The sequence below is a fragment of the Thalassophryne amazonica genome, chromosome 17 (assembly GCF_902500255.1).
Source record: "Thalassophryne amazonica chromosome 17, fThaAma1.1, whole genome shotgun sequence".
Taxonomy (NCBI): Eukaryota; Metazoa; Chordata; class Actinopteri; order Batrachoidiformes; family Batrachoididae; genus Thalassophryne; species Thalassophryne amazonica.
This window is the reverse complement of record NC_047119.1, coordinates 28,607,901-28,624,841: the sequence shown is the minus strand read 5'-3', so window position 1 is coordinate 28,624,841 and position 16,941 is coordinate 28,607,901. Positions and strand designations below refer to the sequence as shown.

The 16,941-nt window shown below is 40.4% G+C and overlaps 1 protein-coding gene across 1 annotated transcript in view; it reads right to left on the bottom strand.

The window, feature by feature from the left end:
- LOC117529038 (nipped-B-like protein B) overlaps window positions 1-16,941 on the bottom strand; it is a 48,315-nt gene that overhangs the window by 12,182 nt on the left and 19,192 nt on the right. The window contains exons 10-30 of the mRNA XM_034191731.1: window positions 15,460-16,859; window positions 14,181-14,862; window positions 13,911-14,024; window positions 10,974-11,105; window positions 8,727-8,798; window positions 8,536-8,625; window positions 8,333-8,448; window positions 8,130-8,216; window positions 7,714-7,930; window positions 7,367-7,518; window positions 7,191-7,271; window positions 6,967-7,067; window positions 6,750-6,873; window positions 6,586-6,668; window positions 6,251-6,383; window positions 5,996-6,139; window positions 5,813-5,899; window positions 1,872-2,086; window positions 1,682-1,784; window positions 1,484-1,582; window positions 90-236 (exon numbers count right to left, since the gene is read on the bottom strand). Coding sequence (XP_034047622.1) covers window positions 90-236; window positions 1,484-1,582; window positions 1,682-1,784; window positions 1,872-2,086; window positions 5,813-5,899; window positions 5,996-6,139; window positions 6,251-6,383; window positions 6,586-6,668; window positions 6,750-6,873; window positions 6,967-7,067; window positions 7,191-7,271; window positions 7,367-7,518; window positions 7,714-7,930; window positions 8,130-8,216; window positions 8,333-8,448; window positions 8,536-8,625; window positions 8,727-8,798; window positions 10,974-11,105; window positions 13,911-14,024; window positions 14,181-14,862; window positions 15,460-16,859 — 4,379 coding nt within the window. The remainder of the gene's footprint in view (window positions 1-89; window positions 237-1,483; window positions 1,583-1,681; window positions 1,785-1,871; window positions 2,087-5,812; window positions 5,900-5,995; window positions 6,140-6,250; window positions 6,384-6,585; window positions 6,669-6,749; window positions 6,874-6,966; window positions 7,068-7,190; window positions 7,272-7,366; window positions 7,519-7,713; window positions 7,931-8,129; window positions 8,217-8,332; window positions 8,449-8,535; window positions 8,626-8,726; window positions 8,799-10,973; window positions 11,106-13,910; window positions 14,025-14,180; window positions 14,863-15,459; window positions 16,860-16,941) is intronic.

Below are 16,941 nucleotides of genomic sequence, written 5' to 3'. Positions count from 1 at the left end.
GAGACCAGAATCACCAGAACAGATAGTCACATTAGTGTTTCATACACAAGTGTCAAAAAGAAAAGAAACAGGACACTCCAATAATTTACCAGAATCCTTTCAATGAGCATGTCATAGTATTGTTCAATGAGCTCAGGTCGACTCAGCACAAAACGGCCAAGTAACTCCACAGCCGCCTCCCGCACGCTGGTGGAGCTGTCCATGAGGCGACAGTGAACACCACGCTGCATGTCCACCTGTAAAACAAACACTGGCGAATTAGATACATGGGATATTAGCTTGCAATACTACAGGTGCCAAGATGTTGGCAGTAAATTAGCATATTAGACTGATCATTTCTCAGATGTGTATTGATTTGGAAGGTTGAAGGTCAATGCAAGTGAGATGTCCAGATAAGAAAAACATATTTTGTAAAAAAAAAAAAAAAAAAAAAAAAAAAAAATTGCACTAGGAGGGCATTTGGTAGTGCATGTCAAATTCCTTTGAAGCATTTTAGTAGATATTAGCATGTTGCCACCCACCACTATGAGATGTAAATCTGCACCTTGATTTAAATTAACAGCATGTTACAATGCAAGAAAAAGAACAGCATTAGTTTTGAGTGTACACCTGATTTTGTTGATGACACTTGATTCAAATATAGCCCTAACTGTTTCCAGGAATAAGGAATCATTTGAAGAATATACAATGACTTCAATGGGGAAACTTGTGAAACTCTTAATCTTGTGCAGGTAGAAGACTGAAAATGTGTCAAATGTATGGCATAATACAATACATAACATAATATCTAGACAAAATGTAAAGTAGGTACTTCTCTTGGCATTTGTCACTACAATTTGGCATTTATTGTACTTATTATACAGATAGCACTGCCTTTTTGGTGTTCAACCAGGAAATACCTTAAGCAGAACAAGGACAGAAATTCATACAGTACATACAACAACAAACAATATGAACAAAACACTTTTTCTGTGCACAAAGCTAACTTATCCTCAAATAAGTTCAGAAATTTGATAAAGTCTGTTCATGAGCACTTCACTTTTAGCTAAATAATCCATCCCTTATCAAAAAGATGCTGATTAGAAACATAATTATCACACAGATTGGTCACAATAAAAGGTTCCTTTAAAATGTGCAGCTGATCTTGAAAGTACAGGCCCTGAAATACAGCATGGGTTAACAGATACGGTATGTATTATTGCTGTATGCACCACCATTTGCCTCAAGCAGTGCGACACATTAACACCCCTTGAAGACAGCAGACGACGAGAATTATTTTAGTTCATGCACATCTTGTGTTGTGCTGCCACTGCATGAAGTTTCACTAAAATCCCATTAACTATAAGCATTGTAGGGATCGCTTTTACTTGTGAATTGAATTAAATGACAAAAAGTAAGTTTGTTGTGGTTAAATTTGCTGTAAAAATGTCTGGTACATTTCATGTTACACTCCATGCCTCAGAGTTGTGTAGTATTCACATACCCGTGACAGAATACTTGGATCCACTGCTACCACTTCAGACAGACACTTCATGGCTTTAGTTCTGACTGCGATGGCACTCTCACCCAGCACTCTCAGTATCTGCACAGGTTACAGCGACACAAATAAAACACCACAACATCTTGCAACTGCTGACAAAATCTAGTGTCTTTTTTAAATACAGCAAAGTCATTCTCTTACCTGTGATAAATAAATATCAAAGCTCTGTGCAAACGGCCTCATAGAGGCCAGATATCGGACAATCAGAGAGGAATCTTCATAATCAAGTGTGTCAGAATTGATCCTAAAAGAAATATCCAAAATAGTGTTTAAAAAACAAAGTTACGTGAAGTACTGAAATTAGTGCAATGATCCGAAGTGAAAGATCTACCTCTGAGAACTGAGTTGTGAGAGCGGTGTCTTGATGATCTTGCGGAGGAATTTCCTTCTGGCCTCGGACTTTTCCAAAATCTCCTCACTCATTTCAATGTCATTGGAAAGTCGTCGACCTTTTGTGTCTTCATCTTTATTTTGAGACATTGTCGCTTTTTCTTCCTCACTTTTAGTGTCCCTGAACCACTGGGCAATGTAGAACTTCCTGGCAAACTGGATGAAACACACAGACATATTTCTGTAATGAAAAGTAATAACCCTTTACGCCAAAGACATCTGTTTCACCTACAGCTGGAGGGACACAGAAGATCCACTTTAAAACTACATGAAATTTCAGCTACATTTTCCCAGAAATACAGCTGAAGTATGATCAGCGATATGAGCTGTTATCTTGTATGAAAAGCCTTCTGTGTTCTTCTCAGTATGAAGCTGTGGCTGCTGATGCAACAGATATCCGATCACAACCACAGCAGTCTGAGACTCCTTCACAACGGTCATGGGTGGCTTTTTAGCAACCATCACTCATCTCATTCTTGTTTGATAACTGCCCACTCCAGATACACTTACCAAACAGTACCACATGTCTTCACGACTGTTATAATTTATCCAAGTGTATTTTTTAAAACAAAAGAACATCTGGAACTTGAAATGTAATCCATTTAGGCATATTATCAGTGAAATCATAATACATGCTGTACAATGCATCCAGAAAGTATTCACTGTGCTTCCCCTTTTCCAAATTTTATGCTACAGCCTTATTCAAAAATAAAGTAAATTCATTTTATCCCCTCAAAATTCTACTTTACATCATCCCATTATGACAACTGCAAAAAAAAAAAAATTTGTTTTAAATTTTTGCAAGTTTATTAAAAATAACAATAAAAAAAAAGTGCTTTTGCTAATTACCCCAATACTAAGAAATACAGATTTTCCTCCAGGGATGATAGATAATGGGGTTCTCTCAGTGGGAAAATGCAGGTATTAAAACTTTGAAAGACTTATTTGAAGGTGATAGAATGGTGTCTTTTAATCAATTATGCTTAAAACATAATCTACCTTGAACCCATTTTGCAGCTTCATTCAGAATCATACTGGATGTACATTTAATTTGGAAATGTCACCAATTGAACAATTACTTAATAAAATACGTATTACTGGTTTTTAGTAATAGACGTTGCTATGAAGCCTTTATAAAAGTCCAGTAAAGTAAATGATGCAATCCTGCAAATGAGGGCTCAAGACCTTGGAGTGGAGACAGATGAAGCTAAAGGGACTGGTATATGGGAATGTGCTAGTAACATATCGACATGCAATAGAGAAAAGGAACTGCAATTCAAGGTATTACACAGTCTTCAGATATCACCCCAATTTTTTTTTACATAAAACAGACCCGAAAAAGTCAGATATGTGTTAAGTGCATTAAGGAGACAGGCAGTTATATACACACTATATGGACTTGTGTCCATATTCAGGATTTTTGTGTAAAAGTAGTCTCAAAGTTAAATCTAGTTTTCAATAAAGGCATGGGTTTGGATCCAGTATTTTTTCTAGGAATTGCACACCCACAAATCAAAGGGCCTTACAGAAGAAAATTGCGATAGCTGTTAACTTACTCTGCATGTAAAAGCATACTGTTAAAATCTCAAATAAGCCACCACACTGCCAGACTGGCATAAGATCATATTCAATCTTTAACCCATGGAATACCTGATGTACTGGGCTAAAGGTAAAACTGATGTATTTTATGATATATGTACTCCAATCTTTGTGGGACCTAGTATATTCTGGAAGACACTTCCTAAACCACAGAATACCTGAATTTGTATGGGAGCCTTGGTAGTCTGTAATTCATTCATTCATTCACTCTCTCTCTAACACTCACTCACTCAATTTATAAGACAAGAATGTGCTGTGGGATTTGTTCTGGAGTTGGGGGGGGGGGTGTACATAAATGGGTAAAAACTAATATGTGACATGATGGGTTAAATAACAATGAAGATGTTAAAAAAAAAAACATGTACATAAATATTCACACCCTTTGCGCAATACTTTGTTGATGCACCTTTGGCAACAATTACAGCATCAAGACTTCTTGAATATGATGTCACAAGCTTGGTGCACCTATCTTTGGGCAGTTTTGTCCATTCCACTTTGCAGCACCTCTCAAGCTCCATCAGGTTGGATGAGGAGCATCGGTGCACAGCCATTTTCAGATCTCTCCAGAGATGTTCAATCAGATTCAGGTCTGGGCTCTGACTGAGCTACTCAAGGACATTCACAGAGTTGTCCTGAAGCCACTCCTTTGATATCTTTGCTGTGTGCTTAGGGTCATTATCCTGCTGAAAGATGAACTGTCGCCCCAGCCTGGGGTCAAGAGCACTCTGGAGCAGGTTTTCATCCTGGATGTCTCTGTACATTGCTGCATTCATCTTTCCCTCAATCCTCCCAGTTCCTGCCACTAAAAAAACATCTCCATAGCATGATGCTGCCACCACCATGCTTCACTGTAGGGATGGTGCCTGGTTTCTGCCAAACATGACACCTGGTATTCACATCAGAGTTTCAATATTTGTCTCATCAGACCAGAGAATTTTGTTTCTCATGGTCTGAGAGTCCTTCAGGTGCTGTTTGGCAAACTCCAGGCAGGCTGCCACATGCCTTTTACTAAGGAGTGTGTTCCGTCTGGTCACTCTACCATACAGGCCTGATTGGTGGATTGCTGCAAAGATGGCTGTCCTTCTGGAAGGTTCTCCTCTCTCCACAGAGGACTGCTGGAGCTCTGACAGAGTGACCATTGGTTTCTTGGTCACTTCTCTGACTAAGGCCCTTCTCCCTGATCGCTCAGTTTATATGGGCGGCCAGCTCTAGGAAGAGTCCTGGAACTCTAGAGTTTTGGTGGATCTGAACGTCTTCCATTTACAGATGATGGAGGGCACTGTATTCATTGGGACCTTCAAAGCAGCAGAAATATTTCTGTATCCTTCCCCAGATTTGTTCCTCGAGACAATCCTGTCTCGGAGGTCTACAGACAATTCCTTTGACTTCATGCTTGGTTGCTCTGACATGTTTTGTCAGAAAATTTCTAAAATTATCTTCCTTAAACTCAAACTCAAAGCAAAACTCTACAACGTGATATAAATTAACTAAAAATATAAAAGCCAAGATGATGGGTTGCATAAGTAATGGCCCACTTTGGTATAATACCTGTAAATAATCTGTTTTATTGCCAGTTTTCCTGAGACAACTCTGGGGATGGATACATGAACTCTTCCAAGTCACTGAATATGTCTTGGACTTTATTTACATTAATTATGAAGAAATACAAACAGTATGGCACTCTATGTTAAATCTGTATGGAGTTGACAGTTCTCAAAAATTAAGTGATTGTGTAAGAAGCAGAAGATTGAGGAAAGCCACCAAGACACCCAGACAACTCAGAGGAAGCTATAGGCTTCTGTGGCTGTGATTGGTGTAATTGTGCATATTTTGCATTTTGTATCACCAGTTATGCAGCCTCATGATGAAGTGGTACAGAGAATTTTCTTTGACCAAAAAATCAAATCTTGGCTTGCATTTCAGATGTACCTTCTGGCAAATTGTAGTTAATCTTTCAGGTCTTCTTCTTAAGAAAATCCTCCTCTATACTATACTGATAACTATGGTCAGTTTTGATTAACTTATCAATTCAAAAAGGAACTTTGCTTTGCTACTGTAAAATACCATACACCTGTCTGCTACCTGTTGGACATGACTGTGTCTTTGCAGGAAAAAAAATCTTATATGTCTGATGGAAATTAGGAGGAGGTGTGGCCAAAGTTGAATGTAGCTTGAAATGAGATTGTTTGTTGATTTCTTTCATTTCCAACACCTAGGCTTGGTGGCTGACAAGGCCACTGCGTCCAGTAAGCAAAATGTGTTCAGGCAAACATAACCACTCACCAATAAGGATGGTTCAGTTTCCATGTTCTTGTTCAGGTAGTCAAGCAAAGCTTTCTGAAGCTGCTGGATCTCATCGTTGCCTGGATTCTGTAAGGCAGCAAAGTGTAAAAATACTTCTAATTATTACTCTTATTTCATTGGAAATGTGAAAGTTTAAAAATAACAATTAACTTTCTTGTCTACCTCTTCAAGGATACGATCAATAGCCCTTTGGTCCATCTTGGTAGTGACGGCGTCTTTACGCAAACGAGATGCGACAGTACCAAGGTAGTCCAACGAAGCCACCCTGAGTGCCATTTCTGTCTGCTTGTTGCTGAACTGGTGCACCTGAGCCATGAGACGTGGAGAAAAAAAATATCTCAAAAACAAATCACAGCACTAGTATTTATTAGACAGATGGCAGCTGATAGTCGGTTCAGACTGATCACCATCACTCACCAACAGCCGGCCCAGTAAACTGAGCAACAGTTCAGCCGCAGGCCATTCAGGCTTGTTGACTGTTGACAACAGGTCCTGGACAAAGTTCTCAAACAGAGGGCGATAGTTTTCCTCTGCCTGTTTACTGCCACACCTGAAACATATACAGTACCTTAGAAACTTTCTTGTCAAGACCTTCCTACAACGATTCATTTTGATGCACGATACACCTGGTGCTTACACATACCCACCATTACATTAATTCAAATATAACACCACAAAACCGTCAGTGCCAGATGATGGCACCCTCGATGTTACAAAGAGAACTGTAGGAATGTAAGCATAGAATGGCTTACTTTTTGAGAAAAACTGATAGAAAGTTCTGAGCTGTCCTCATGGCAGTTTCGTAAGAGTTTGTAACAAGGATATCTTTGTCCACCTAACAAAAAGAACGCAATATGTAACAAAGTCTACAACAAAACCTTTTGCTTCTGATGAATATGATACAACTGGTCTCTACCTTCTTGTCATGGTCATCCTCTCTTTCAGAGGGAAGGTGCACCACGCACTGGATGAGCTGAAGAACAAGGGCTGTGACCATCTGGATATACATGGGCTCTCCATCCATATCAGTGCTGTTAAGCCTGAAATAACACATATGAGTAGTTAACATCCTGGTTTGCCAAGTCATGCAGATGACTAAAATGAGCTGTGGTCTTGATTGATTATGCATTTACTGAAAGTTCCTGAGGCTCCGTTTGCTAGTTGGCAATCTAGCCAGTGAGGTAAAGATCTCTTCGAGAATGAGTTGCCTGTGCTTCTTGTATCGAGAGAACACCTGAAGAAAAGCAAATCACAGAATCGCAACACCGAAGCAGCAAGATCCAAATTGAAGCTACTTCAAAATTAACTTTATTTTAAAAAGTTTAAAACACTGAAAACCACAACATGGGAGACTCACTGCTGTCACCACTGGGATGGCAGATAACTGCAGTTCGCTGACGTTCTCCACAAAAAATGGTGTAATACCCAAGGTGGACACCTAAACGTGCAGCCAAAACAAACAAAAAAGTACTCAGTCAAATGTTTGAAGAAGTGGTTCCTATGAATGACTTTAGACCAAATTCATAATCTGACCTGAAGAATAGTGGTGTCAGTTAGCAGCTGGATCTCCAGGAGATCAGAGATGTTGTTGAGAATCTCACACACTTTGTTGTAGAGCGCTACTACTACCTTCTGTTTATGACTGGAGCATTTTGCTCTCTTAGATTTTGAATTATGCTTGCCACCTGAGAGGAAACAAAAATCAAGTAGAGAATACCATTATGAGCAAATAATGTATTTATTAATGCAATAGTGTTTGATATTATACGTTCTAGCCCAGTTACACAGTGGATTTAATTGCAGAAGTTCACACGCAACTTTGAAAAACGTAGCCATTAGCTGTAGAACAGCTTGCATAAAATCAATAAAACAGCACTAACCTCTGTACACCGCATCATACTGTGGGTAAATTGTGTTTTGAAGATGAAACTTTGTGTACTGTAACACTCTCTCAATCACATCCTCTATATAAACTGCCTTGGGCATGTGTGGCGATGTCATGATGCTAAGTGCAGTCAGACAGGCATCAGCAGACTTCGTCACCCGTTCCATGATAAGGTCACGCCACAAGCGCTCTTCCTCCATGGAATCATTATCCTAAAAATTCCACAAACAAATAAATATCTGCAACAGTTAGTTGCATTTTATTTAGGGAAAAAGATACTTTACCAAGTACACTGTACATAGAAACAACAGACAATACATTGACATTACATTACATTTAGCAGCTGTAATAAAAGGTAAGATACAACAATCAAATCACTTCTAACTCCAAACAAAGATGTCATCAGCTTACATGATTCATTAAGGTTGAGAGTTTGACGCTGTCCTGAATGTTCTTCTCTAGAATATTCAACATTTTCACCAGTTTACTCGACGGAAGCTGTGGATAAAACACAAGTGGTTATAACGACTTGATGGTTTCAGCAAAGGCTAAACATCACCTGTGAAACATAGAATAAACATGACAGTCGCAAGCTTCGCACATTCACCGCTTACCTTGTTGAAGATGCCCATAGCTTTAATTTTAGCAGAAACACTGCCAAGTTCGCTCAACTGATGCTTTCCAAGCAAAAGCTCTTGAGGTATCTCACCATCATCATCATCATCATCATCTGTGCGAGGGCAATTTAAAATGTTGAAATCTTTGTCTGAACACTGATGTCTAGGACTTTGGAAATTGTGCCGCAGTTAATGGTTACCTGTGGCATGAAGCTCCACATCCTCCAGGTTCTCGAGAATGTTGTCCAAACATGCGATGAACCTCTTAAATGCAGACGAGTCCATCATTTCTATCAAATAAAAGTAAACAAAGTGAAAATATACAATTTGATTAACAAAAACAAGCCATTTTTTAAAGTGTGTAACAGAATGCAGAGTAACTAAAATATACCTTCTAGTGTCAGCTTGGGCTCATATTCGTTTCTCTTTTTCAGTTTCTCCCTTTTTTTCAATTTTCTGGCAACTGAGTAAAAGAAAACATGATGTTAGGACATAATTTGCATTGTATGACCTCCACAAATTGTGAATAGTCCAATGAGTAAACGAGAACTTTTCTTAGTGGCTTTACATATAATGATCCATTTGAAATGGGACACAGCCAAAAAAAAAAAAAAGAAAAAAAGAAACCATGTTGGTCTTCAAAATATTTTACCACTCATCCAACTAGTTACTACTTTTTAAAATATAAAATTGTGTGACATTCCCAATGCATGAATAACTACCATGATATATTTCCAAGCCTCTACTATCTACTATCTTTCAGTGATCAGGACACTATGCCAAAAGAGTGAAAAGGCTCCGATTACTGTGGAAACCAAGAAGAAAAGAATTTGAGCACCTAAAGGCAGTGAATATTTGTAGATTTCCTGAGTCTCATTACACGAGTGTTTGCAGAACACTACTCCTGCGTTATTCCTGCACTTTTCCACAAAGGTAAAATGCATCCATTTCCATCTCAAAACTGTCTTCTGTTGAAGAGCATCAAATGGGATTCATGCTGCAGAGGAGAATCCCAAGGAGACTTCTGCTCAGAGAATGGTAGGACCAGATTATTACATACGTATGTTACATGGATGTGCACGGTCATATACTTTTGTAAAATATGACCCTTGCTCTAAACAAATTACATCTAACTATTCACTGATTTGGATAACAAGGTATCCCAACTTAACTATTTATTTAAAAAAAAATGTTCAAAATACCCCAATCACTCAGTGTTCTACAACACTATGTGTAACACTGCTTACACCCAATGACAGGTTGCGATTGGGTATTCAATTATTTTTTGCACCAACAAAGTAGGTAATTGGGCATCACAAATCAGCAATGGGAGACGGCCCTTGTACCCTCGACACATTAGAGCACGAATGAGCCTGAATGCCGTATGAATGAGGATTCGAACGACAGTTGTGCAAATTCCAGCTGCACTGGAAAGCTTCATACAACACTGGGACAGTCGTGCAGCCAGAGCACATGCAATCAACATTCATGTTGGGTCCATGTTTCTCCCTCAGCCCCAACCAGTCCCAGCAGAAGACTGCCCCTCCCTGAGCCTGGTCCTGCTGGAGGTTTCTTCCTGTTAAAAGGGAGTTTTTCCTTCCCACTGTAGCCAAGTGCTTGCTCACAGGGGGTCGTTTTGACCGTTGGGGTTTTACATAATTATTGTATGGCCTTGCCTTGCAGTATAAGGCGCCTTGGGGCAACTGTTTGTTGTGATTTGGCGCTATATAAAAAAAAATTGATTGATTGATGTTTGAAAACATTCAAATGGCGGTTAAGATGCAGTCATACCGCATTCTGACTGCTGTACGAATGCGGTCGTGACATTTGCATGGCAATTCGTACGCAATTCGAACCATATGAACTGTGTTCGAGAGGTTGTACGAATTGTTCGAGCACGTCGAATCCTGGCCGAATGTCTCGACCGTCCTCCTGGTCACACTAGAGAACGAATGCCGTTCGAAAGGACATTGGAACAACATTTGGGCAAGTCGAGCTGCATTTAAATTCCCCGTACAGCATTCATGTGGCACTTAACAATATCCGCTAAAATTTGCAGAGCGAGCATGAATGTAGAGAACATGCACACCACTGTCGTGCTGTATTTGAACAGGGGAAAATTCGAATGGTGGCCAAAGGGCAATTGTACCGCATTTGTGCTGCATTGGGAGCATTCTGATCGCATTCGAGGGAACCTCGAAATGGTTCAGACACGACAAATCCTGCCAGCATCTCCAGACTGTGCCCCCAGTGAGCCAGAATGATGAGCCTCCCCTGCTTGCCTTCCACCCACTCTGGGTAGTCGACCTGGATTCAGGAGCTGTTGCTCTCCGAATGTGCGCGAATCATTTGACCCACATTCGAACAACATTCTGGGAATTTGAACTGCATTCATACACGGCTGTACAAATGCCTGTCCAGTAAGAATGCAGCTCAAATTCTGTTTGTTTTTCCAATTCGTGTGATTTGTACGGCATTCGTGCAATGGTGTGATGGGGCCCTTAAAGATACTGTTGCATAGATATGAAGAAATACTTATTCTTCTCCGAGTTGTAAACCAAATAGAAATCATTGCTGAATTTGGCAACACAGAAATCATTGCTGAATTTGGCAACATTCATTTATTTCTCACACTTACCATCTCTTAGACTTGGTGGTGGAGATTCACTGTCTGAATCCCCTGAGCTCCAACCCTGATAACCACTTTGGCCTTTCCTCTTTTCTTGCTCCCATGTTTTGTCCTGGTCCTTCTTGCGTCTTTTCCGGGAAACTGAAACGGCAGAGGAGAAAGGTTACACCTTCAGGACTTCATGAAAACACTAAGGCTGAATCTCAATTCTACCCCTTACCCCTTCCCCTCAGTTTTGCGCGGCCACGAGAGACAGAGGGGTGTCTCAATTCTCTTTTTGGAGCGAAGCGGAGGGGAAGGCGTAGGGCTTAAAACCCCTCCGTTTGGAGGGAATCTGGATGCACACTCCATTTGGAGGGGTAGGAGGAGCTTACTGCTGTCTCCACAGAAAAACATGGCACCGAAAGAGCCGTACAAATGAAGCGGCTTTTATTACAAATTACGCTGTTTAGAAAGTTATAACTTGCCAAAAAACTTTACAGGCAGTTGTCTATGACAGCAACATATATGCTGCTGGATGCATGTTACGTATATTGTCGTTCTGAAGAATATCGTAACTTCGCTCGTGCGCTGAGGCGTTGTAATGCATATACAGTAGTGTTCAGAATAATAATAGTGCTATGTGACTAAAAAGAATAATCCAGGTTTTGAGTATATTTCTTATTATTACATGGGAAACAAGATACCAGTAGATTCTCACAAATCCAACAAGACCAAGCATTCATGATATGCACACTCTTAAGGCTATGAAATTGGGCAATTGTTCACAATAATAGTAGCATCTGCTGCTGACGCTACAAACTCAAAACTATTATGTTCAAACTGCTTTTTTTGGAACCAAGATTTTGCTCGTTTACTAGTGTGCTTGGGGTCACTGTCTTGTTGAAACACCCATTTCAAGGGCATGTCCTCTTCAGCATAAGGCAACATGACCTCTTCAAGTATTTTGACATATCCAAACTGATCCATCATACCTGGTATGCGATATATAGGCCAACACCACAGTAGGCGAAACATGCCCATATGATGCTTGCACCACCATGCTTCACTGTGAACTGTGGCTTGAATTCAGAGTTTGGGGGTCATCTCACAAACTGTCTGCGGCCCTTGGACCCAAAAAGAACAATTTCACTCTCATTAGTCCACAAAATATTCCTCCATTTCTCTTTAGGCCAGTTGATGTGTTCTTTGGCAAATTGTAACCTCTTCTGCACGTCTTTTATTTAACAGAGGGACTTTGCGTGGGATTCTTGCAAATAAATAAGCTTCACACAGGTGTCTTCTAACTGTCACAGCACTTACAGGTAACTCCAGACTGTCTTTGATCATCCTGGAGCTGATCAATGGGTGAGCCTTTGTCATTCTGGTTATTCCTCTATCCATTTTGATGGTTGTTTTCCGTTTTCTTCCACGCGTCTCTGTTTTTTTTGTCCATTTTAAAGCATTGGAGATCATTGTAGATGAACAGCCTATAATTTTTTGCACCTGCGTATAAGTTTTCCCCTCTCCAATCTACTTTTTAATCAAACTACGCTGTTCTTCTGAACAATGTCTTGAACGTCCCATTTTCCTCAGGCTTTCAAAGAGAAAAGCATGTTGAACAGGTGCTGGCTTCATCCTTAAGTAGGGGACACCTGATTCACACCTGTTTGTTCCACAAAACTGACAAACTCACTGACTGAATGCCACACTACTATTATTGTGAACACCCCCTTTTCTACTTTTTTTTTACTAATAGCCCAATTTCATAGCCTTAAGAGTGTGCATATCATGAATGCTTGGTCTTGTTGGATTTGTGAGAATCTACTGAATCTACTGGTACCTTGTTTCCCATGTAACAATAAGAAATATACTCAAAACCTGGATTAATCTTTTTAGTCACATAGCACTACTATTATTCTGAACACTACTGTACACATGAACGCTACGATAAGACACTTTTATATCTCACAATGGAGAAAATCATGATAAAGGATAAGCACGTTAATTTGTATGTTCATAAATCTTTGGATAATATCAATCCCTGCTGTTGGATTTCAAGGTCTGTAACGCGTGTGTATTTTGTAAACAAACAGGGAGCCCTGAGCACACTCGTCTCCTAATAAGCTTTCAGGCAGAAAAGGAGAAGTTGTTTCATCAATGGGATTAAGTTGGAAAACATATACACACACATGTATATGTGTAACACATAACCTGATGTCCTAAGACTGTTATTATTTGTTAAGGAAATTTTTAAAGGAATTAGGGCTGGATGCAAAAAAATGGGAGAATTTAAAAAAGAAAGATGCAGCCCATAACATACATACAGGTGCTGATCATATAAATTAGAATATCATGAAAAAGTTGATTTATTTCAGTAATTCCATTCAAAAAGTGAAACTTGTATACATTCATTGCACACAGACTGATATATTTTGTTTATTTATTTTAATTACTAATTAATTAATTACTAAATCAATTGACTAATCAAAAATATTAATTACTAATATTGATTATTAGTAGTATTATATTGATTACTAATAATGATAATGATAACTATTAATTATTATACTATTAATTATTATTATAAATTACAAAATTACATTCATTAACATGACATGATTGCAATGCGTTGAAGAAATCTGCGACTTCTATTTCTTGGCATTCACACAGAAAGGCGAGAAAATAAAAAGAGCAAACAGGCTACTGCAACAAGTTGCATTTCGGTTGCCACGTTAACAAACAGTGACGATGGCAGTTTGACACGAGCAGTTTTTTTTTCCCTCCTAAGGCAGAGGGGTGTCTCAATTCATAGGGCTAGAGGCATACCACTTCACCTTACCCCTTGTTTTAAAGGGGTAGTCATAGAAGTACAAAACAGAATTGAGATTGGGGGTAACAATATTTACAGGTTTTCACATAGTAATTTGCACTATATTACACAACTTTGTTACTTTTGATGCTTACTCTCAGTCTCGGAGTCATCATCATCATCATCTTCATCAGAGTCTATCTCAGCATACTTGGGTCTCTTGTTGGTCATACCACGCCTGCGCTTGTTTGATCCCTCAAAATATATTTCTGCAAGTACACCAGGTGAGTTATTTTTAAGCATTCACGAATACACAATCACTTATTTGGAATAAATGGCTATGACAACAGTTCCATGGAAAACTGGAGCAAAGTCACAATACGCAACATATCCAACTGGTGAACAATAAATAAAGTTGTTCATACCTCTTCCAGATTTATCATAGGAGGACCAGTTCCTGTACTTGGAGTTGTGTGCATTCTTCCTTTCTTTAATAATCCTCTTTACCTCATCGACAGAGAGCTTATCTAGTACTACAACAGGTTTAGATCCTTTGTTTAAGTTCTGCGCCAATGACACTCGTTCCAGCCTAACCAAAGGTTCAGACCAACACTGCATCAGTTTATTTGCAAGTTGGAGACCTTCCTCATTCCCATCGCGTTTCAATTTAGGAATCACAAAGTTTTTTAAACTTCCCGAGTTGCCACCCAGCAGTTGTGGAGGGAACTTGCTCGGTTTTGATTCAAAAGGATGTCGTTTGTTTTCATCTTTGCTGAGTGTCCCCTCATCCCTGTGTTTTCTCTCTTCCTTAGTTTTGGGAATTTGAAGGCTGTAACCATCTGTCCTCCGCTGTCTGATTTGGTCAGTGGATGATCTCCTCCCTTGGTTATCTGTGGAGCTACCAGTTTTACTGTGAAGTTCAGGAGAATGTCTGTTAAAATTCCCTTCAGACACCATCTTGTGTTTCTTTTCACTGTCTCTGTCCTTATCCCTCCTGTCCTCATCTCTATTCTTGATCCTCCTGTCCTCATCTTTGTCCCGAATTTTCCTCTCTCTGTCCTTGTCTCTCCTTTCTCTGTCCTTGTCTTTTATGTCCCCATCTCTGTCCTTTGCATCAATGATCTTGTTCCTCTTGTCGTGGTCTCTTTTGTTCTCATCTCTGTCTTTGTTCCTCCTATCTCTGTCTCTTACATCCCCCTCTCTGTCTTTGTTCCCGCTTTCTTTCTCAAGTCTGATGTCCCCATCAGTGTTCTTGTCCCTCCTATCTCTGGTCTTATCCCTTGTGTCCTCATTTGCGTTCTTGTCCCTCCTATCTCTGGCCTTATCTCTTGTGTCCTCATTTGCGTTCTTGTCCCTCCTATCTCTGGCCTTATCTCTTGTGTCCTCATTTGCGTTCTTGTCCCTCCTATCTCTGGCCTTATCTCTTGTGTCCTCATTTGCGTTCTTGTCCCTCCTATCTCTGGCCTTATCTCTTGTGTCCTCATTTGCGTTCTTGTCCCTCCTATCTCTGGCCTTATCTCTTGTGTCCTCATTTGCGTTCTTGTCCCTCCTATCTCTGGCCTTATCTCTTGTGTCCTCATTTGCGTTCTTGTCCCTCCTATCTCTGGCCTTATCTCTTGTGTCCTCATTTGCGTTCTTGTCCCTCCTATCTCTGGCCTTATCTCTTGTGTCCTCATTTGCGTTCTTGTCCCTCCTATCTCTGGCCTTATCTCTTGTGTCATCTGCATTCTTGTCCCTCCTACTTCTGTCCTTGTCTCTTATGTCATCTGCATTCTTGTCCCTCCTATTTCTGTCCTTGTCTCTTATGTCCTCATCTGCATTCTTGTCCCTCCTACTTCTGTCCTTGTCCCTTATGTCCTCATCTGAATTCTTGTCCCCCCTACTTCTGTCCTTGACCCTTATGTCCTCATCTGCATTCTTGTCCCCCCTACTTCTGTCCTTGTCCCTTATGTCCTCATCTGCATTCTTGTCCCTCCTACCTCTGTCCTTGTCTCTTATGTCCTCATCTGCATTCTTGTCCCTCCTACCTCTGTCCTTGTCTCTTATGTCCTCATCTGCATTCTTGTCCCTCCTACCTCTGTCCTTGTCTCTTATGTCCTCATCTGCATTCTTCTCCCTCCTACCTCTGTCCTTGTCTCTTATGTCCCCATCAGTGTCCTTGTCTCTCCTATCTCTGGCCTCATCTCTTATGTCCTTGTCTCTCCTATCTTTGGCCTTGTTTCTTTTGTCCCGATCTATCTCCTTGAACTTCCTATCTCTGACCTTGCCTCTTATGTCCACATCTATGTCCTTGACCCTCCTATATCTGTTCTTACCTCGCACATCTCTGCTTATGAGCTGGTCCCTCCTATCTCTGTCCTTTTCTCTTATGTCCTCATCAAGGTCACTGACCCCATCTCCTACATCCCCATCTATATCCTTGTCCTTCTTTTGTCTGACCTTGTCTCTTGTGCCCTCATCTATTTCTTTGTCCCTCCTATCTCTGTCCTTGTCTCCATCTATGTTCTTATCCCTGTGTTTGTGATGTTCATTTCTGGAAATACAGTCTGCCTTTTTTATGGTATTTGGTGTCTCAGGTTGGGGGACATGGGATTGGTGCCTGTTGTGTTGCTTTTCTTTCTGTTCTGGTTGGGATGGCTGTATGCCATCAGAGCATTCCCTGCTGATGTCCATTTTGCCATCCTGTCGACTCTTTGATTCTTGCTTGATATCTAGTTTCTGTTGAAGAGCTTCTGCTTCACTGTCTGAGCCAGATGTCCTGGAGTCGTCAACATGCTGTGTGTTGATCCCAGGTGCGTTTTCAAGAACTTTAACTCCCTTTCCATTCGTCTTTGATTTTAGCTTCCGTAACTGGTCCTCACACAGATTCCTTCCTCCCAAGACCACTACAGGCTGTCTTCTCCCTCTGCCAGCATCCACCAGATCAATACTGACCATCAAAGTAGGCCGAGTGGCACCATTACTTGCAGGACTAATCTTCTTAGGTGTCAACCTGCTGCCAGTGTTGATGCCTTGTACGTTAGGTCCCTCACTAGCCTCAGCTATCATCCCAGGTCCAGCTTCCTGAGGATAGGAGTCTTGCTTTCGTTTCTTCAGTGGCTTATCTGCAATGAAGGACACTGTTAGTTAGATTTTCTACAAACACCAACAAAAAGGTAGGAAAACTGTCACAGCGTGGTGTACAGG